Here is a 22,755-nt window from a genome sequence, read left to right as displayed (position 1 = left end):
GATTTAAAAGTAGATAATAGCTAGCATTGATTGGTCCACTTTTTATATAGCGCAGGATTAATCGATTGTTACAGAAAAATATGCATGCCTTGGATTTCTACTAAAATGGATTCATATAGCTTTCTAAATTAATTATCTTCTTCCTTTAATAATCTTCAGCATCACCAGCACAGATGGCAAGTAAAGCTGTCTCATAATGTCCTGAAGCAAAATGCTGCAAAGGAAAGAATTTTTTTTGTGATAATTTTCCTCTTCCATTTCCCTACCACTCCATCTCTCAGAAAACCATTTTTGTGCATTAGAGACTAGAGGACATTTGAAAAGTTTGCACAGGACTATCAATGCTTCATAAAGATTCTAGGCAAGGGTGGGCAATAATTTTTGGCCAGGCCAGAAGGGATGGGGCCTAATCCGGAAGGGGTGAGGCCAGAATTCTTCTGGGCTTTCCCACCCCCAGACCATAATCGGTCAGCTGCTGCTGACCCCTGCTACCTCCCAGCTACAGAGGGCAGAACTCTTTGCTGTACTGCCAACTCCTCTGCCACATGGGGCTCCCAGCTGAGTCATTGCTTCCATCCCCACAATGCTTCTGCCCCATGGTTCAACCTCTCTATATCTGGGCTCTGTGGTCCAGGAACATCCCTGGTAATGCTGGACCATGGATGTTGCCTGACCAGAGAGTCCCAATTAAGGGAGGTACAACCTGCAGTATATTTCAGTTTACTTAATACAAATATCATAATGCAATAATTGTGAAACTGAACTTACAAATGTAGGTTATTTTGTTACATAACTGCACTTGAAACCAAAACAATGTACAACTTTAGAGTCTACAAGTCCACTCAGTCCTACTTCCTGGTTAGCTAGTCACAAAGACAAACAAGTACATTTACAGGAGATAATGCTGCTAGCTTCTTATTTACAATGCCACCTGAAAGTAAGAACAGGTGTTCACATGCATTTTTGTAGACAGCGTTGCAAGGTATTTACATGCCAAATATGCTAAACATTTGTTTGCCCTTTCATGTTCCATAGGACATGCTTCCATGCTGATGACCCTAATTAAAAAAAGTGTTAATTAAATTTTGACTGAACTTATTGGGGGAGAGTAGTATGTCTCCTGCTCTGTATTACAGCATGCTAGCATATATTTTGTGCTGTGGCAGTCTTTGATGATGACCCAGCACATGTTGTTTGATTTAAGAACTCTTTCACTTTAGATTTCATAAAATGCAGAGAAGGTACCAATGTGAGATTTCTAAAGCTAGTTACAGCACCTGACCCAAGGTTTAACAAACTGAAGTGCCTTCCAAAATCTAAGAAGGATAAAGTGTGGAGCATGCTTTCAGACGTTTTAAACTACAGAATACGAACCACCAAAATAGAAAATCTGACTCAGCTGTTAAGTGAATATGCTACAAGCATGAAAGTCTGCACAGATTTGGATCATTATTGGGCAGAACTTTCATCAACATGGATGCATGTCCTCTAGAACGGTGGCTGAACCATGAAGAGACCTCTGAATCTTTAGCACATCTGCCGTGTAAATATTTGCAACACCAGCTACAGCATTGTCATACAAATGTCTGTTTTCACTTTTAGGTGACATTGTAAGCAAGAAGCAGGCAACATTATCTCCAGCAAAGGTAAACAAACTTGTTTGTCTGAGTGTCTGGCTAAACAAGCACTAGATGTGAGTGGTCTTTTAAGCTCTAAAGTTTCACATTGTTGTAGTTTTTTTAATGCAGTTTCTTTTCTACCTAATTCTACATTTGTAAGTTCAACTTTACTGATAAAGAGATTGCCTTTCAGTACTGGTATGAGGAGATTTGAGCAATACTACATCTTTTGGTTTTTACAGCACAAATATTTGTAATCTTATAAATATTTCTGAAAGTTTGTTTGTTTGTCCCAAAAGATCTCCGAAACGGTAAGAGCTAGAAACACCAAATTTTGCATGGATACTACTGATTTCCTAACTTAAATAACTGGATTGGTTATATCTCAAAATTGGTTCCCCCGGTTTTCTCAGAGCCCCAACTGGGCCCACTGATAATTCCAAAAGATCTCCAAAACAGAAGATCTCCAAAATAGTAAGAGCTAAAAACACCAAATTTGGCATGGATACTACTCATTTCCTAACTTAAATAACTGGATTGGTTATATTTTGAAATCAGTTCCCCTGGTTCCCTTGGAGCCTCAATTGGGACCACTGATAATTCTGAAAGATCTCCGAAACGGTAAGAGCTAGAAACACCAAATTTTGCATGGATACTACTGGTTTCCTAACTTAAATAACTGAATTGGTTATATCTCGAAATTGGTTCCTCCGGTTCTCCCAGAGCCCCAATTGAGACCACAGGTAATTCTGAAAGATCTCCAAAACGGTAAGATCTAGAAACACAATATTTTGCACGGATACTCCTGATTTCTTAACTTAAATCACTGGATTGGTTTTATCTCAAAATTGGTTCCCGCCGAATCCCAATTGGGTCCACTGCTAATTAGCTTTTAGTAGCGCCTGATCATAGGCATTTGCTGGACTCTTCTTTTAAGCATGTCACATAAACTGTAACTACAAGATCCAACAGGATAAAGCATGTGGGCACCTACAGCACCATCAAGGGAAAGCCCATGGGGGACAGGCTGCAGTGGGGCAGAGAATCAGCAACCTCCCCTACAACTAGGGCACCAGCAGGTTCCCAGGACAGACCCAAATGTAGCTGTTGCTGTCTGGGGTCTAGCCTTGCTAATTGTGGCTGGAAGAAGCCTCCAACTATCACAGCCTCTCAACATCGTCACGCAGCTGGGCTCCGACTGAACCCCTTTTGGAAATTAAAGTTGCTTCCCTCCCCCCACAACCAAATGAGCCATCCCACCACTCGCCCTTATTTGGGCTTTGTGCGTTCTCCTGGCAGGGCTGTGTGCATTATCAGCAAGTACCACGGGCATTATACACTTTGCAGGATTCAGCTCACAGTACAAAGAGAAGGTGGGTAGGAGGACAAGGTTTTGAGAACTGTGGAGCCTGAGGAGGGCACAGTACTCAGAACAGCCTATTCTCATTAGAACAGGTATATTCAGGTGCTGCATGTTCTGATCATCTAGATATCACTCAATGCACCTAGTATGAAGGTCTTTCACTTTGTCTGATCAATGCAACCGCTAGGAAGTCCATTCAGGTTGCCCTATGGAGCGTGCACTGAAGGCACTTGGGAAGTGCCTACTTGGGGAGCAGTGATTTTCTGCTGCTGTAGAGCCCAGGAGACATCCCTTCCATTTCTCAGGGCTTCTGGCAAGGAGGCTGCAGGCATTGGTTTGCATAGAGTCTAAGGGAAGATGGGCCTTCCTGATTTGTGGGGATTGAGAAAAGAGATCCTATGGGATTTGTCATTTTGTAAGCACATCACTAGCTATGTTCATTTCTTAAAGTGATATATAAGAGAAAAGTCTTTCCAATAAAATATGCTATGTTAATGTCATTGATGTAGTTCATTCATCACACCTTTTACTATATTTTCACCGGGCAACGCGTGGTATTTCTGCTAGTAAAAAATAAAGTTAGCGTTGTACTCTTTGTATTTTGTGTTGTAATTGAAATCAGAATATTTGAAAATGTAGAAAACATCCAAAATATTAAATGAATGGTATTCTAATTCTATTATTGTTTAACAATGTGATTGTTTATACAATTAATCATGATTAAGTATTTTAATCATGCAGTTAATCATGGTTAAATTTTCAATCACTTGACAGTTCTACTGTAAATCAAATAAAAATTTGGCTGACTGTATTTTCAAGAAAATATCCAAAAATAAAATAAGGGACCAGACCTTGCAGGCACAGAATTCTGCTCCTCTTATACAGGTTAATGGCAAAACTTCAGTCAGACTGGCATCAGATTCATTATAAATGTTTATTATAATTTTCCCCAGTAATCTCATACTGGTACTGAGTGCCAGTAATGTAAGACTTTGTTTATAGAGGAAAAAGATGCACTAGGAAGTAGAAATGTTAAAAATCATAATATGGTAACCATGTAATTACTGACAAGACCAGCAGTTACACAGTTAGTTAGCTTTGTACTGCACAGCCTGCAGCAAAGCCTCCCTGAGAAAGGGGCTGACAGCTGATACTGTTAACCCATAAACATCAGTTTAACAGTTAGTTGTTCATACTCTAACATCCCTACTAGAAAGTGAAAATGTAGCTCCATAACAATAAGTTTATAAGGTTAAAGATTAAACCAAATCCATGCTGATCAAGGAAAAACTGATTGCAAGATCAGCTTTAATTAGTACAGTAGACTTCCGATAATCCGGAACCTATGGGACCTAGGTGGTGCCGGATTATCAAATATGCTGGACTATTAGGAAGTACTATAAGATGGTTATGTATATACTGTATACATTACAGGCAGTCCCCGACTTACGTCGGATCCGCAGTTACGAACGGGGCTCCCCGGAGGACACGGACTGCGGGACCTCGCTGTCCTGCCGCCCGTGTACTCCGGGGCTTTCTCCGCGTCTCCCTGGTCTGCAGACCAGGAAGACGCGGAGCAAAGTCGCGGGGGGGCTCGGGCAGCGAGGCAGCCCAGGCGCGCCTGGGCTGCTCCGCTGCTGGCTTCCCCGAGGCTTTGCAAAGCACCCCAGCTGCTCTGCCCCAGGCTCACCCCAGCAGCCAGCAGCACCCCAGCTGCTCTGCCCCAGGCGTCCCCAAATCAGCTTCTGCTGAAACTGACCAACGCTGACTACAGGAAGCCTGAGGCAGAGTTGCTCTGCCCTGGGCTTCCTGGAATCAGCTGCTGATCAGTTTCAGCAGCAGCTGACTTGGGGACGCCTGGGGTTCTTAAGTTGATTCTGTATGTAAGTCAGAACTGGCGGTCAGTTTCAGCAGCGGCTGAATCTGGACGCCAGTTCTGACTTACATACAGATTCAACTTAAGAACAAACGTATAGTCCCTATCTTGTACGTAACCCGGGGACTGCCTGTATATACTGTATATAAAGTGTTCTTAACCTTTTTTATTGTACATACTGTATACAGTATACTGTAATGTTTTAGTTTTTTTAAGTCTTTTTTACCCTTTTTGTTCTGTTCAGCTGCTGCTGCTGTTACCTTGTGACTCATTTTTTGCCGAAGCTCACTCACGAGGCTCTTGTCATTTTGATGCCGGACTATCAGGAGTGCCAGACTATTGGATGCCAGACTATTGGAGTTTTACTATATAATGGAAGAGTGCTATATGGCATGGAGAGGGCCTTAGGGATGGTGAATCATTGTTTGTGGGTGGATTGATGAGGCTAAATAATACACATGCATTTTAAATATACTCAAATAATGCATGGTTCTGCTACTGTGCTTCATAGTGGATGTGGTAAAAACACCTGAATATTTTAAAGCAAGATTAGATTTACCACATGATCAACAAAAGATATATAGCACAGGCAACTGGAAAGGTCATTTACATCACTTCAGTAACCTTGTGTAACCACCTGTGGGTTGCTCCACAGCCCAGACTAACCAGAGCAGAGGATGCTCTGGCCTAACCACTTTCATCTCCAGTGAGTCTGGGCACAAACTCACATTAAGGTGTTCCACAAGTTCTACACAGGCAGAGGAACATCTTTATGCAAAGTATTCCCCTTGCATGCAGTTCTGTCGTCTTCATGCTACCAGGGGGACAGAATCAAGTTTCTAACATGAGAATGAGATTAGAATTTAATGGAAAGTATTATCCCATACTTTTTGTTCCTTTACTGAAAAGTAGTCATAGACACTAATGCAACGTGAGTTGAGGCAGCATATTTTTTGCATTTTCATGCAATGGTTAAATTAGGATTCGGAATTAACTTAACCTTGTTAAAGCTCTCTAAATAATGTATACATGCAAAAGTATATAAAAACTCACTTTGATATCATGAAACAGAGACTTCCCGTATCTCTCTTTGTATCGTTGTCTTATATTCATCAGATCTATTTCACTTCTGGAAATCAGAATCCTGATAATAGTTTTATTATGGAAACCAAACTCCTAAAAGAGGAGAAAAATATGGAGAAACTTGGCTGAGTCTGGCTATCTAAATATGTTAATATTATGTGCAGATGAACAAATTAATTAGGCCATCAAGATATGTATTTTGGCTTTGAGAGAAGTATGAAGTATACAGAGATTTTACTGTACTGAGCTTTCCCATGTAAGAACAGTATATTTCATATTACTGTGTAACAGAGATAACAAAATCTGTACTTTACACACCATATCAAATTTTTCTTATTAATGAAAAGTATGCCCTACTTTTTTAAAACATGTGCTTAAGTGCTTTGCTGAATCCAGGCCTCAGTCACTAGCCTTTTTTGTGTGGACTGCCAACAAGAATGCCAGGTGGGGAGGTTGCTTTTTATGATGTGTAATTTGCCCACTTTAGACTGGACTAAGACCACCATCCTTTTTCACACAGGTTGCTGATCAACCATCTGATTCTAACCAAAGGTTTAAAACTCTTATGCTTTGTAGCCAACCATGAATCACATGAGCTGTTCAGTTTCTCAGATAGATTCTTCATGGAGGATCTCTGGTGAGAAAATGGGTGAGGTAGTATATTTTATTGCACCAGTTTCGATTGGTGAGCTTTTAAGCTTACACATAACACTTCTTCAGGATACTTCTGGAGGAATGGTGACATCTAGTGGAAAGTAACATTAATCCAAATAGTTTTTCATTGAAGGTTGCAGGGGAAATATTTACTTACAAATATTGCCCTATTTAAAGATGGCAGTTTGAGTTAGTTATTCACACTAGAATGCACTAGAATAAAGTAGGATACACTACTAGTGGGTGCACTAAAACCTTTCTAACAACCCATTGTAGATTTTATGCAAACCATAGTTCTAAATATTAGGATCTTTCTTACCAAACTGATGCTAATTATGCAATATTCTAAAGAGATATCTGACAAAAGTTTGACACAGTCTGATTGACTGATGCATTCTGGAATTGAATATTCTTTAAAATTCCTGGTACTAGCAACATGTCATCAAATAAAGCATGTCATTGACACCAATCACTAGCACTAGCGTGAAACTAAGAAGTTTACTATAAATTTATTTTCAATTTTCTGAAAAGTTATGTAATGTATTTCCTCAAAAATAAAATCTGATTTTGAAAAGAAGAAATAATTACAAAATGCTACACTTCCCTCAAAAATAATCCTGGTTTAGTATAACAAATTTGTGACAATGTAATTAATTTTAAATTTGAAACAATAGGAAATATTCAGATTCTGAACATTGTAATTTTTTATGAATACTTTATATGAATTTGTATGAATGTACATCACCAGCATACAATAAAAGTGTGCTTTGAGTTTTGCACACCAGGGGGAGATGCAGTCCTTACAAAATGATGGTTTTCAGTTTTCAAAAAGTCAATGCAGTTACAGAACAAGTAGTGTTAAAAGAATTTAAAAGTGAAACTTCTGTTTTCACAGGAAAAACTCGGCATTGCTCAAGCACTATAGCTTTGAAATTGATAGTGGAAGTGATCAAAATTCAAACCCCTTTAAAGTAAATGAGCTAAATCATTCAAAATAGAAATAGTAAAACTGTTCTTTAAAACTTATGAAAGAATAGTGTTACTTACATGGATTGCATTGTAGAGCCTATACGCAAAATAGGAAGGCTTATCTCGAACACAAAGAACTAGGAAAGATATATTATGGAGAAAAGAAGAAATATTAAAGCCTTCCAGAAACTGTTTAGCATATTTATGATATATGCTTATAAATATTTTAGATGCCTGAAAGTATGTTCAGTTGCTTTTCCTGTCACTAGATAGGGAAATATTGTACACAGGTGATATGTGATCCACTGCCCCCATTCACTGAAGTTAGCCCTCTGCCCCTTTCTTTCTGCCAAGGCCCTATCCCCCATTCTGTTCTCCCCTGCTGTTGTTTGCCAGGTCCGTAGGAACCTTGAGTCCTCCACCACCATTGGATGGACCCCAGCTGGCTCACCCAACCACCCTGAACTCCAGCCTGAATGTCTGAGCCACCTCTAGTCCACAAGACTGCCAATCTGAACTGCTCCAAAGCCCCAGCTTCCTTGATGAGCTCTGAGTTCCACCCAGGGCCAGCCCCAGGCCATGATGGGAAGCAGTAACAGAAGTTGGAGGAAACTTAGCCTCTCACAGCCTTCAATAAGTGTCACCCTTGATTGTCATTATTTTACAGATGGGGAAACCGAGACACAGAGAACTTAGGAGCTTGATCCTAAACACTGAAGTTCAGGCAGTTTTGCCTTTTTGTGTCAGTGTGAGCAGGATCAGTGTCCAATAGACTTGCCCATGATCACATAGCAAAACTAGAAGCAGAATCCAGTTCTCCTCAGCCCTAATCTAGTGATTCACATTTTTACTTTTAGCCTGGACCTACGACACAATTCAAATGCTTCTTGTTGTTTATAGCCTTGGATTTGTTGGGTGATTTTCTTCCAAATGTTCAAAATTTCTGCAACAATATGAAAATAAACTAGTGGGGAAAATAACACAAAAAGCTTATATTTGCAACTTGTAATGGACCAGATATACCATACTGTATTAAGAAATTATTATTGGTTTAAACTAATTTTACCTATTGCTACCAGTAGTTCTTGCAAGTATCCATCATAACATTCATTAATAGCATCCACTATATCTTGTCCAGAGACATTCTGGAACTCCTGAAAAACTTGAAAGAAATGAATATATGTTTACTTAAACTATTCCCAGTAGTTTTATTACTATTTACTTTTGAGACTTCAAGGTGAAACTTAATCTGAAATAGATTGTGACAGAGTCTCAATTCAATACTCAGAACAAAACATCTGGAGAGCTGCCTTAGAAGGACAACTGGCAATTTCTTGGCATGGGAGGAGTATAGTCAAGTGTTTGCTAACCCTATCCCCTATGAGATGGACTGGGGTTAGGAGTATGTTCTTGCTTATTCCTGTTGTTGTAACAACCTCCAGGAAAGCATCTGAAGTACAATCTGAAGTAAGTTAGATCAACAGCAACCTTTATGCTATAAATGTGTCTCTGGAGAATAACAATTCCATTTTGAGATTTTTTTTCATTGCACACTGAAACAAAGCTAAAACCTTTTGAACATTTTCACAAAATGCATCTGTGTCTATATGTCCATTCTTAAATTGAGACAGTGAGGTTTTCGATTCATCTTGCTCTTTCTACACATGCATAATGGGAGTCTGCACTGAAGCCTTCCTACAGAAAATATCAAAATGGACGTTTCTGCAAAATGTTTTGAAAAAATATGTTTAATCAAAACTTTTCCAACCAACTTTATTAAGCAGCTACTACTTGTTTGGTTGGCTTTTGGGAGGGAGAGGGGTTATTTGGCCTTGGGATGCCCCCCAACACTGGGAAAAATGGAAAAGTGGCTTCAATGCACTTTTGACTCTCTCCTACCAGATGAACTGAGTGTGAACTTTAGGGATGCCAGAACAATTTTTATAGTGGGGCACTGACAATGGAAACCATGTATTTGGTGTTTGTTGTTGTTATTTTAAGCCAGGGGTGCGGCAGCACGCCCTACACCCATATTTCCTGTAGTACAGCTACAGACTGAGCCCATCATCTTAAACTGTTCTTTCTATGATGCATTTTTGGGTATGCCTGCATTGCATTCCTCCTTTGAGAGAGGAATGCAAATGCAGACAAACGAAATTGCAAATGAAGTGCAGATTTGAATTTCCCATGCTTCATTTGCATAATCGTGGCTGGCTGCTTTTCCGGAATACTGTATTTAGAGAAAAAAAGGGTTATTTTAGAAAGAAACCCTTCCTTCGAAATTACCCTTACTCCTTAAAAAATGAGGCTTAAGGGTTATTTCAAAGGAAGGGTTTCTTTTTGAAATAATCCCGTGTGGACCACGTTTTTTTTCTTGAAAAAGTGGCCGTCCATGATTATGCAAATGAACCACGGGAAATTAAAATCCGTGCTTCATTTGCAATTTCGTTTGTCTGCACTTGTATTCCTCTCTCGAAGGAGGAATGCAATGCAGACATACCCTTTGTGACTCTCTATTCCACACTGGGTTCAGCTTTGTTTGTATTTCTTGTACACCACAAACTTCCATTAACTTCAGTTGGAGTTTTGGGAGTTCAAAGAATGCAGGCTTAGGCTCCTGTTTCAGACTGCTTGGAACCTGAGTACTGGTCTGTGAATTCAACTTCTGTGTTGAATTATTCAACAATTATGCCTGTTTTCTCTGGAAGCTATAGTTTCCCTTTCCATTATACATTCAAATACTGAATAGTTTGATTCATAAGTGACAATAATTACCCATCCATAACTGCTGGTAACTCTTGTTACATAGGATCATTTGCAGCATATTTTTGTGTTCCCCTGTTTTCTGCTGACATGCTTCCCATAGGACCTAATGCATTAAAATAATAACAAGGTGCAAAAGATCATCGGTCCCAAACCCCTTAAAACAAGACTTTCAAATAGACACATTTTTGTTTTTTGTAATTTTTGAGAAACTGATAGCTGATTGCTGTTACCATTGCATCCTGAGCAGCCATGGCAGGATCTGCATACCCTTCCTCCCGTGTTCCCTGTAAAACATTAAAACATTTCCCTCTATTAGCTAGTCTATAAAGTCAGCAAGAGAGTGAGATGGTCTTCATATAATACTATTTCTCATTCACTGAGATATCCATTCCAACATTTTACACAAGAACAGTGTGTGATAGAGCTGGTCTATATAGCCCTAAAATATTCTAGAGGTGCCATTGGGAATTGCTATAGCATCTCTGCAAAGACTATTCCCAGAGGCTAGGTCTACACTAGGGGATAAATTCAAATTAAGATATGCAACTCCAGCTTCCTTAATTACGTAACTGGAGTCCAAGTATCTTAAATTGAATTTTGGTGCTGTTCACACAATGGGAGGTCAATAGGAGCACACTCTCCCTTCAACTTTTCTTATTCTCATAGGAACTGGACTATCAGCATTGACAGGAGCACCCTCTCAGTTTGAATTAGTGGGTCTTTACTAGATGACATACCTGTTTATAAAGTTATAATATCTGGTTATGATGTAGGAAATGTACAAATTACATGTTTGTGTTCCCAGTTTATTGTCCACTGATATGTTCATATAAATTTGCTACTTTTCAAAAGGAAAAAAACACATTTTTTTTTTCACTGTTCAAATTGCAATATCAAATAGTGATCAATTTGTTTTACACTGCATATTATCATCACCATCTATAATGAAAATTCAAGATTGAGAAGTTGTCTGACAATTTTGAGATTATATGAGCCAAAAGAGAATTCAGCTGATTCTCCCATAACTCTTTTGGCTTTGCAGTTCTGTTAACCATGGAGATATGATTTAATATATTCACTAAGATCAGATATATTTAGTTGTGATCAGATATATTTAGTTGTAACAAAAGAAAAGTATTTTAGAATAACTTTAAAATCATAATTACAGTGTAAGGATACAAATAAGCCCAGGTTGCAGGAGTCATAATTCTCAGACAGCACTTAATCATTGCCTTAATGATATGTTTTTGAAACAATTTACTTTAGTTTGGAGTTGACAATCATTCTGCTACAAAAGTGAAAGTAAGAATTAAAATTATAAATTGTCTGCTAACTACTGGCATGACCACTATTTAACTCTTGCCTGGGAAATATGCTAATTCACATTTTAATTAAATTGCATAGAATATGAACAGAACAAAGAATGAAGTTCTTAGTGACAAGATAAATTGCTTAAAGGAAATTATGCTGGATTGACTATAATTGAATACATGAAACTGGAGAAATATGACAAGTGGACAATAAAAATTGAGCAGAAGCACTCTACATAAACTCAAAACCCTAGTTACATTTTAAAATTACTATTTTTGACATTGTTTGATCAGATAATCCTACAAATTGTATAAATGTTCTTATATTTAAATTCCAGAAAATGATGGTATTTTACCTATGCCAAAACCTGGGGGAAAATAAATCAGCTCTTCATGTCATATTAAACGTCTGGATAATTATAATTCAATCCAAGTACATTACATTAATTAGGACATAATAAGCCTTCCAAAAGCCTGCCTCTCTGAAGGAATTTGCCACTACACATTGATTTGTGAGGGATGCACATAGGCTTTTCCCTTCCGGAAAAGTATTAGAGGTCTCAGTATTGTAATTATGGTACTTGGTGAATTGCTGCTGCTGCTAAGAGTCCCATTGACCCATATTATGAATGCCTGTGTTGTATCAATTGTGGGATCAAGGCCCACAAATTTAATAGAGTATAAACCAATATGACTATATAGTAAACACTCAAAAATAATAGAAACTGTTCAAACAGAAGGACCTCATTTCTATAAGTTACATAGAAATAGGTAGAAAGAATCTAATTTTCTATTTTAATCTATAACATTATCCAGTTTATTCTACAAGACTATTCAAAAAAGAAAGTATAAAAAGAATACAATTTTTTATTAGTAAAATCTGACTTTTCTACAGTTGTTTTTTATTAACATACTAGAATATTTACCCAGTGTTGTATAGCAACATACGAATCAGGGGAGGAGGGAGCTTCCGGCCCTCTGCCCTCCTTAAATGGTAGCTGAAAGGTGGGAGTCTTGGCTAGGGATGGGGAGGAAGGATTCAGTATGCAGGCTGCCCCAGAGAGAGAGGACTATCCCAGCCCACTCTCACCACAGCAACTTGAGGCATGGTGAGAAGCGTCTGTCCATGGCTGCTGCAGCTCTAGCAGGCACAGATGGGGGAGGGCTGAATGTCCTGTGGCTGGGTCAGATCCAGGTTCATCTGCCCCATGTTCCCCAGCCATAGTGAGGAATGCAGCAAACTTGCGCTTTTCCCTCACTTCCTGATGAAGGGAAATAGCCAGCAATGTTCCCATATGCATGGGGGGGGGGGGGGGGGGAGGGGGGAAGCTTCAGCTCCCCCCCACTCCTGTACTAAAGGGCACATGGGTAGTGGGAGGCTTGCAGCTGGGGCAGTTCTGGATGGGTGTGTGTATGCCTCCTGCCAGCCCTTTTTACTTGCCTGGTGATTCCATCTCTTTTCTGTATGGTTTTATGAGAAGCAATCCTTTTCAGTGCACATCCCTTTGTCCTGGCACAACCAAACCCTTACCTTGCTTTAAGTTATGATGAGAGCCAAATTTGGTGGCTTACTTACTGTTAGGAGAGGCCACTAAATTACTGTTTGGAGGGGTCTGTGACCAGACAGACAGAAGATAAACAGAGAAAATTTCTCAAATATATAGTAGATATAAAGTAATATTTATATATAGGTAACAATTAGACACTTATAAAGAAGTACAGTATGAAACAGTGCTGTTGGAAGTTCTCCAGAGCTCTTTTTAAGCTCCATAATATGCATAGTCTATCCATGGCCCCATGAAGTCAATGAGACCTCTTCATCAGCTTCCTCCTGCTCTGGTTACAGTAGCCATCTACAGCACCAGGAGCATGCTGGTCAGGGAGTTACTCTGTGACCATGGGGCCTACTGTCATTCCTCCCTTGTCTCACACATCAGGGCAGAGTTCCTATGGACTGCATCCATTGGTTCCCTAGACAGCTTTGAGGAGACGTGTGCACTGTCTGGGGTTCTCTTCTCCGTGTCTGCCTCAGGATCCCTAATTTTGAACCTGTGATCTCCACTGCCAACCCTGTTATTCTTTAGTTGCTCCCTGTACTCATTTGGATCTTGGGTCCATGGTTCCTCCCACAAGGTGCCCGCTTGCCTCCTGGAGCTTCCAATAAGATGGAACTGTGAGCATAGATGTGTACTTGGTACGATTCACCTTTCTTCCTGACACTTCCCCGTTCTGTGGCATGAAGGAGACCCTGGTGTACATCTATTGTGGGTGTGCCAGCCTACAGCTGCTTTTCTGGCTCCTCCAGAACCGTTTCCTAAGGTTATGGTGGCACTTTTCTCTGCTCCTCCTTATTTATGCACACTCCATCTGTGGCCCCAAAAAGTCATGAGACCTCCTCATCAGCTTCTGGCATTGGCCAAGGTGATCATCTACCCTATCAAGACGAGGATGCTGGATAGGGAGGTGCTCTGCAACTGTGGGGCTTATTTCCATGCCTCTCTTAGCTCATGTATCTGAGCAGACTTCCTCTGGGCCTTGTCCAGTGGCTCTCTCAGGTTACCTTTGCAGAGCATTAGGTGCTGTCTGGGGTTCTCTGCTCAGTGTCTTCTTTTGATTCCTTGCTTTTTAAATGTAGTAAAAGGTAGAGGCTCAATGGGGGCTGCCAGCTAACCCTGCTGAGGCTCTGCAGTTTCCCCGTTATAGACTAATCAGGTAGTTGATGGAAATTCCATTGACTACTCAAGTAGCTGATTAAATGCAATTTAACATCCTTAATGCTGAGCTCTCAGTTCTACCAGCACTGCTGCAGCAGCCTATGGTCCCGTCACTGGGGCTTCCAGCCCACCATCACTGACCAAAGCCCTGCCAGGGCTGACCTGGGGTTCCCACCTCTGCCAGACCGGCTGTTGCAGCCAGAAGTCCTGCCACTGGGGCTCCCAACCTCACCACAGCTGAATGCTGCTCTACTGCGGGGGCTCCTGGAGTCTGCTGGTAGTCTAGCCACCCTGCCGCCAGCTCAGCTGGACTCCTGCGGCAGGGTTCCGGCTGACTGTCCTCCTCCAGCCAGCCCAATTCCTGCCTCTGCCCCTCCATCAGGACTGTCTGGTCCAGCAACATCTTTGGTCCTCTTGGACAATGGATATTGCCAGACCAGAGAGTCCCAGTTTAGAGATGTTCAGCATGTACAAAAGTACATGTAGATTTCTGTCAATGTATCTATTACTTTTGACCCAATTATAAAAGTTCATGATTTAAAATTGTAATGCTAAACATATTTAGAAGTTTAAGGTGGAATAATTCCTAAAACACAAACAAAATGAATGTAGCCTCTAGCATGAAGGCATCTTTCTCCTCTGTGTCTTCCTGATAACATTATTTATTGTCCTTGTTTCTCTTCTTCCCCTTGTCTTATGGCATAATATTTTAAGGTTTGATTCTGTAAAGAGTTGAGTACCAATTTGGAATGGCTGGGAACTTCTTAATTCAGTGAGAATTGAGCATATTTTAAGAAAAAGCACTCAAACTCTTTACAAAATCAAGAAGTTTGTAAATAAAATTGACACTCCACGAGGTACCATCACAATGTAAACACCATGTTGTTTGGCAGATTTCTTCAGCACAAAGAACATGCATTTAAAAAAAAAACAGAAAGAATATAAGATCTGTTTAGTAATTTCTTGCATCAGATATTTCTCCAGTTTTATATACAAACTGTATTATGATATACAAACTGTATTATGGATAGTGCACCACATTAATGAAGAAAAATGGAAATTGTGAAAAAAATCTTATTTGGATATGAAGATAGTCTCTATTCTGAGCACAGATTCAGAAGCAGGCATTTTTAGATTCTCATTTAATGAAAATCTCAATTGACCTATTGTTGCATTCAAAAAGTGAGAGCGAATGAAGGAATTCAAATTTTAATTTTTTCCCTTTTTTCTACTTCTTCAGAAATGTAACTTTTTAACCATATTCAGCATGGATTAATTTTAACTGTAGCCTACTTTGAACAATAACTTTGAACAATATCAGAAGATAAATAAAAAAACCCATATTTTTAGTTTGTACAGTACCTGAGCAAGGTTCATAAGTGTGTCTCTGAAATGGCCCGAAGTCTCAGAATAAATGTCTTGTTGAAGATCATTGTTATATTCTGGAGTGCAAACCACAACAAACTTGTTTTAAACATGTAATTTGGAGAACATACAAACATTCTCAGAATATGTTAGAGAAGATTTTCAAACAGCGGTGAGTAACTAGAATAAAAATATATTCAGTATATTGACATTTGTCAATTTTTAACACTTTTCATTCTGCAATTAGCAATAAATGGGACTAATCATGTGAGACAGATTTTAAAAAGGGATTTTCACAAGAGTTCAAGCAGCTTAGGCACCTAATTCACCACACTTACTTATGCACTTTTGAAAATCCCATGAAGTGCCTATCTGCATCTTTAGATACCTAAACGCTTAAAATCTGGTCTGTAGTCCCCACTGCTAGCAAGAACATCAGTAACTTTAATAGGGTGTTATCTAAATAATGATTGTCTATTCAGGCCTATGATCCCAATTAGCATAAGATTGTTGAAATAGCTCTAAGATAGAGAACATACAAATAACCCCTCCAAAACACACCCACCCACCCCTCATTTTCTTTGATCTTCCTCCAAAAGTTATAGTTCAAAAATAACAGTCTATGTGCTAAAAGACATTTCGAAGATCACAGAATCCTGTATGTCAGAATTGCATCCTTGCTACCAAATACTTAAATAAAATAAAATAAAATAATACGCATTAAGTAGGCTTCTTTCATTTGGAATATCTCCCCATTAGATCTTGAGGCTAATATATCAATTAGACAGTTCTCTTCCATGTCTGCTCCCTGCAAGAAAAAACATTTCAAACAAGTATGGTCATTACTTGTAGAGATAATGATTTTCAGTACACTGCATTATATTTGTCAAGGACAGTGAAAGAATGCAAGTCTCTGTTAGAGAAGTTCATGGTTTATTTCACGAGGATTAATGGTAGTTCGAACTAGGCTTCCTAGTTCGAATTACCTAGTTCGAGCCCCGTGTAGCCGCGCTACACGGGGTTCAAACTAGCGGGGATTTAAAAATGGCGGCTCCCCGCTTATGCAAATGAAGCCCGGGAAATTCAAATCCCGGGCTTCATTTGCAATTTTGGTATGCCTACATTACCCTCCTATTTCGAATTAGGAGGGTAGTGTAGACATACCCATTGGAATTACAGTTCATCCACAAATTCAATTCACATGCTAATGGACTCAATCGTGATGAAAGTTGGTTGGGACACTACCAACTTAACAGCCATTGAAGATGCAAACAGCTCAGAAGGATACTATCTATTAACTTTGATTCTTATCTGCTTCATTTTAATTACCCAATCTTCAGATATTTACTGATTCCCTCTGCTCTCTATTCCCACTCCCCTTTCCTTTTTCTTCCCTCCCCCTTTCTCTTCCCCTCTCCTATTTATTTTGGGTATGCACATCCTAAACTCATAACTCCAGTCATCTGAAGAAGTGGGCTGTGCCAACGAAAGCTCGTGATATCATCCACATGTTTTGTTAGTCTATAAAGTGCTACCAGACCATTTGTTGTTGTTTTTTCTAATATTGGATGTTTCTTCTCTCTCACTAAACTGAGAAATTCCCTTTTAACAGTTTATCATTCAGTTTTATGTAAAATCCTCTATGAAGCTGAGGGAGTTACTGAAAGCAGTGCCTAAGAGCAATAGTCTAAGTATTTTTCAGTCATACAAGTACCTTCATGGCGTGCCAGAGCTCATGGGCATCATAGGATGCAGGTGGATACATCAGGTCTACCATAACGTCTTTGAAATGATGAGAGAGATTCTCTTTCAGGTCCATAATCAAATCCTTGGGAAAAAAAAGAAAGGATTATTGTAGTACTCATGCTTTGCAGTGGACTATTAATCAATGGAAGCATTAACAATAAAAACTAGCAATTTGTTAATAAAAAGATGAGTCCTGCAGGCTGAATTGTGGCTACAGTAAAGTAATAAAAACTCTCCTCAAACCTGTGTATATCTTCGTTGGTAACATGAGCAAAGTCACATAAAGAAAGATAAACAGTATAGCAATGCTTGGTTTCCGGTTAATTAGAACCTAGGTGCAAAAAACACCAATGTTTACAAAATGGAAAAGACTGATGCAGATAAGGAAAGAGAAAATTTTAAAAGGGTCTTCAATCTGCTTTGAAACTTTCTCCCTCAACATATGCAAATATTTATGAACCCAGACCCTCATTTCTATTTTGACAAATCAGCATTTTCTGATTAAAATAAACCTTTCCTTCAAAATTCCTTTAGTCATATATCTGTGCTTATTTTTCCTATTCTCCAGCAACCTTCCTCTTCTACACTTTGTGAATATTAGTATTACAGTAGACTTCCAATAATCCAGAACCTTTGGGACCTCGGTGGTGCCGGATTATAGGATATGCCGGTCTATCAGGAGGTACTATAAACTGGTTCTATATATACTATATACATTATATACTGTATATAAAGTGTTCTTAACCATTTTTATTGTACATACTGTATACAGTATACTGTGATGTTTTAGTTTTTTTAACCCTTTTTTACCCTTTTCGCTCGGGTCAGCTGCTGCCGCTGTTGCCTTGTGACTCATTTTTTGCCAAAGCTCACTCACTAGGTTCTTGCCATTTTGATGCCGGACTATCAGGAGTGCCGTACAATTGGATGCCGGACTATTGGAGTTTTACTGTATTTAGTAAATTTGTCCACTTACATTCATCACATTTGCTGGATTTTTTTTTCTTTTGGCTACCAGCATACAGTTCTGTTAAATTTAATTATACTTATGGTAAGCTTTAAGTAGCAAATTTTAATTTTAATAATGCACATGGAGCTGTGATATACATTGGAAAATAAAAACATTTCTGCCTATTGTGAAATATCCATGGTTATACTTCTTGGGGCATAACCTCAGTTAAGAATCTTCCCCATTGAAACTACTTATAAAGTTTGCAGATGATACTAAGATGATAGGGAGTTCCAAGTGCTTTGGAGGATAGGATTATAATTCAAAATTTTCTAGACAAACTGGAGAAATGATCTGAGGAAAAAGGATGAAATTCAGTAAGGACAAATGCAAAGTATTCTGTTTAGGATGGAACAATGAGTATTACACATACAAAATGGGACATGGTTGCCTAGGAAACATCCTATTCCTCTGATCAGCTCTTTGATGTAGAATCAGCTCTATTCAGACTATTCCTACTGGATCAGGCTTTGCAGATGAGATGGGCAGGAGATCATTTATTTCCTCCTAGTCTGAGGATCAAACTTGGATTTATGCCTGAGATAGGCCAAGATGTCTGCCTATGGCAGAAGATTTGACATGTAGGGAGTTTTTACATATAGGCAGTGATCTTTGCCTCCAACTGAGTGAGGGTTCTGTGGGTTGCAATAGTGCCTAAATCTTGAAATCAGTGGAAGTTGGGAGTCTAAATGCCCTGGAGGACCTGGCCCAGAGTCCTAATGACTAGAGCTTGGATTTGAATTAGTGATCAAATGGATTCCAATCCCATAAACCAGTCAATCCCCCCAATGTATATCTTATTTCAGTTCCAAGATAGAAACTCTGCTTTTGATGGACTAAACCAAAACTACTAAGAGTGTTTCTTTCAATGCAGCTTGACTTAAATGCTTTGTGCATTGGTGAAGATTTTTGTTACTAAGGGATCCTTAGGGATGGTGGGAAAATTATAACTGAAAATATGAACACAGTTAATTCAAAAGCCTCTCTATCTGTCAGAAGGAGAATAATTAAAGATAACTATAGGATATCTAAGTATAATCACTTTGGTAAACAGAAGCAATGATGAAGGAGACATACAAATTAAAAATGAATTTATGATGAAGAAGCAATATGTAATCTTCCTTGAACGTGCATTAGACACATTTGACAACTACTAAATCACACATTGAATTGAAATTAATTCATTAAGATATTTTACTGCTGAAAGTATACTTGTGGGAATATGTATTAATAATACAAATGGAGACTAATTAAAAATTACCCCCTGCAAATCAAAACCACAGAAGAATGATGAGAGAATGAAAAGTAAGAAAATACAAATCTCCATTTTCATTCTTAACATTTTCCAATTGTCTGTATGAAAAATTCTTAAAGGGCAATTGTGAGAAAGAGTCTCCTGGCACCTGGCATTGGCCACTGTCGACAGACAGGTTACTAGACAGGATGAACCTTTGGTCTGACCCAGTATGGCCATTCTTATGTTCTTATGTTCAGATTTGTGGACATGTCTGAATCACACAAAAGGCATTTAACTTCAACATTTGCTTTTATCCATTTTTTGCTTTAAGTATGCCCCATTTCCAGATTGTAATTCATATTCGTATCAACATAAACAGGTTCCAGTTGAAAGCGTAATAGTGAACATGTTAAAAATTGATCAGGACAGATGTCTAAACATGTTAAGTCAATATATCTATACAGTGGCTGGTTAGGATGAATTTTTAAAAATCAAAACAAAAATTAAAGCTGAACATGTCCCAGGAGAAAGAGCTAGAAGCCTGAGAGATGGGGTGAGGAAGAGAAAGGGAGAATATGGAGAAGCAGATCCTTAGCATTTTTGCCTTCTAGCTCAACCAAATAGTAATTAATACCTGACCCTCATTTCCATATCACTATATAAAAGCATAAAGGCATAAAGACTTTTGGAAAGGTTAGCAAGATGCACCTACAAAGTGATTGATGCACCAAACATTTTATGTTATTAAAATGATAGTTTCAGTTGCAGGTAATATTCAGAAAAATGTCAGAGCAGCAGTTTATGAACAGAAATGCTGTTTATAGGGTTTTGACTGTAGACTGTACACATACTTGAGATGAGAGAACTTTGATTCAATTAGCTCAGTTTCTTAATAAAATACAATTAAAACTTGTTATAGTGTCTACAACATATTTGATTTTTTTAAACAGTCATCTCAACCCCAAACATAACTGGTACAGCAGAAATAATTTAACCTCAATTACCAACTATTTCTACATACACTTTCAGAGATCACTAGTTTTCACTAGACTTAAGGTGCCTCTACACTGTGGGCTTAATTTGAAACAAGTTACATAAATTGAGCTACATTAATTGCCTACCTTATTTTGAAATAGCTTATTTTGAAATAGGGAGTATCTACATAGCACTTATTTTGAAATAGAGCCCTCTTCCTCCGACTTCTCTTATTCCTTGTACAAATGAGGCTGTGTCTACACTGGGCCACTTATTCTGGAAAATCAGCCGCTTTTCTGGAATAAGCTGTGAGCTGTCTACACTGGCCCTTGAATTTCCGGAAAAGCAACGATGCTCTACTGTACAAAATCAGCTGCTATTCTGGAATAACTATTCTGCTCCCGCTCGAGCATAAGTCCTTATTCTGGAACACTGTTCCGGAAAAGGGCCAGTGTAGACAGCCCAGTAGTCTTTTCCGGAAAAAAGCCCCGATCGCGAAAATGGCATTCGGGGCTCTTTTCCGGAAAAGCGCGTCTACATTGGCCACAGACGCTTTTCCGGAAAAAGGGCTTTTCCGGAAAAGCAGCCTGCCAATGTAGACGCTCCTTTTCTGGAAAAACTGAAAACGGAATAGTATTCCGTTTTAAGCATTTCCGGAAATTCATGCCAGTGTAGACACAGCCTGAGGGTAACAGGAGTTGGAGTAAGAAGTCCTTCAGCTTGACAGTATTTTGACATTATTTCAAAATAACTGCTTGCTTTGTAGACGCAGACTTAAGTTATTTCAGAATATCGCTAGTTATTTTGAAATAGTGTTGCCATGTAGACATACCCTTAAAGAGGGAATTTCCTTTAACCGTATAGTAGTGTTGGCAGAAGCTAGCTCTTTAATGGCAGCTTCTAAAGACTTTCCTAGAGAGGCAAGATAGCCTGTTGGTTAAGGAGGCAGCCTAAGACTGAAGAGATCCAGGTTCTATCACAGATGTTCTAAGTGAGTTTGTATAAGTGTTTGTATTTTTTTTTCCTTTTGGTAAAGGGGGATAACAACACTTCCCTACTTCACAGGGATGTTGTGAATATAGTCAAATTAAAGACTATGAAGTACTCTGATACTATGGTGAAAAAAAGCATAAAGCAATTATGATATCTTAACTAATAGAATTAACTTCTTATGGATAGACTGATGTGCTACTACTTTCAATTAAATGTAAACAGAACAGCAGAAGTTTAAAAGGTGAGATGAGCTATGTCTTAGTTGTAGTTATTTATTCATTTTTATTTATAACATAAAACCCACTATTTAGTTTAAAACTATAAAAATCCAAACAAAATCAGCTGTCCCTTCTCTCCCTGCAAACCAAAAAATAACTAGCTAAACATGAAAATAAAGTTTGATCAGTACTCCCCTTTAACCCATTAATACCAGCCCTCTTTCTGCACCTCCATCCCTTCATTGTCTCAGAAAACAGGTTGGGGCTATTTTGGATCAGGGAGGGAATTAATTCAAAAGTTAAGATCTGCTTATAGAGAACAGTCCCCCAGAAGTCCCCTTATACCTGAAAAGCTCAATTATAAGTATCAAGACACTTCCCAAGGAGCATCTCTTTTCTCAAGGTTTGGGGAGCTAGTAGACTAAGGGTACGTCTAGACTACATGCCTCTGGCGACAGAGGCATGTAGATTAGGCTACCCGACAGAGTAAAATGAAGTGGCGATTTAAATAATCGCCGCTTCATTTAAATTTACATGGCTGCCGCGTTGAGCCGACAAACAGCTGATCAGCTGTTTGTCGGCTCAGCGCGATAGTCTGGACGCTCCCCTGCCGACATCAAAGGGAGTTGTCGACAACCCAGGTATGCCTCCTGGGATGAGGCATACCTGGGTTTGTCCACAGCTCCCTTTGATGTCGGCAGGGGAGCGTCCAGACTATCGCGCTGAGCCGACAAACAGCTGATCAGCTGTTTGTCGGCTCAACGCGGCAGCCATGTAAATTTAAATGAAGCGGCGATTATTTAAATCGCCGCTTCATTTTACTCTGTCGGGTAGCCTAATCTACATGCCTCTGTCGCC

At 39.1% G+C, this 22,755-nt stretch overlaps 1 protein-coding gene and 1 long non-coding RNA gene across 5 annotated transcripts in view; one reads left to right on the top strand and one right to left on the bottom strand.

Annotated features, from left to right (window-relative positions):
• Window positions 1–22,755, top strand: part of LOC112546253 (uncharacterized) — a 245,657-nt gene that overhangs the window by 8,390 nt on the left and 214,512 nt on the right. For 2 of the 4 annotated variants that reach the window (XR_012904209.1, XR_012904206.1), the window contains exon 3: window positions 1,603–1,646. The exons of the other annotated variants lie outside the window; for them this stretch is intronic. This is a non-coding gene — a long non-coding RNA (uncharacterized LOC112546253). The remainder of the gene's footprint in view (window positions 1–1,602; window positions 1,647–22,755) is intronic. 4 annotated transcript variants of the gene reach the window in all.
• The window catches only part of ANXA10 (annexin A10), a 65,640-nt gene continuing 42,943 nt past the window's right edge, over window positions 59–22,755 (bottom strand). Inside the window, exons 4-12 of the mRNA XM_006111697.4 lie at window positions 17,434–17,547; window positions 16,437–16,527; window positions 15,717–15,796; window positions 10,561–10,614; window positions 10,340–10,433; window positions 8,631–8,726; window positions 7,643–7,701; window positions 5,912–6,034; window positions 59–214 (exon numbers count right to left, since the gene is read on the bottom strand). Of these exons, the coding sequence (XP_006111759.1) occupies window positions 146–214; window positions 5,912–6,034; window positions 7,643–7,701; window positions 8,631–8,726; window positions 10,340–10,433; window positions 10,561–10,614; window positions 15,717–15,796; window positions 16,437–16,527; window positions 17,434–17,547 (780 nt within the window). The 3' untranslated portion in view covers window positions 59–145. The remainder of the gene's footprint in view (window positions 215–5,911; window positions 6,035–7,642; window positions 7,702–8,630; window positions 8,727–10,339; window positions 10,434–10,560; window positions 10,615–15,716; window positions 15,797–16,436; window positions 16,528–17,433; window positions 17,548–22,755) is intronic.

Source organism: Pelodiscus sinensis, chromosome 5 (assembly GCF_049634645.1).
Source record: "Pelodiscus sinensis isolate JC-2024 chromosome 5, ASM4963464v1, whole genome shotgun sequence".
NCBI classification, from domain to species: Eukaryota; Metazoa; Chordata; order Testudines; family Trionychidae; genus Pelodiscus; species Pelodiscus sinensis.
The sequence above is the reverse complement of the archived record's forward strand: the minus strand, read 5'-3'. Positions and strand labels throughout refer to the sequence as shown.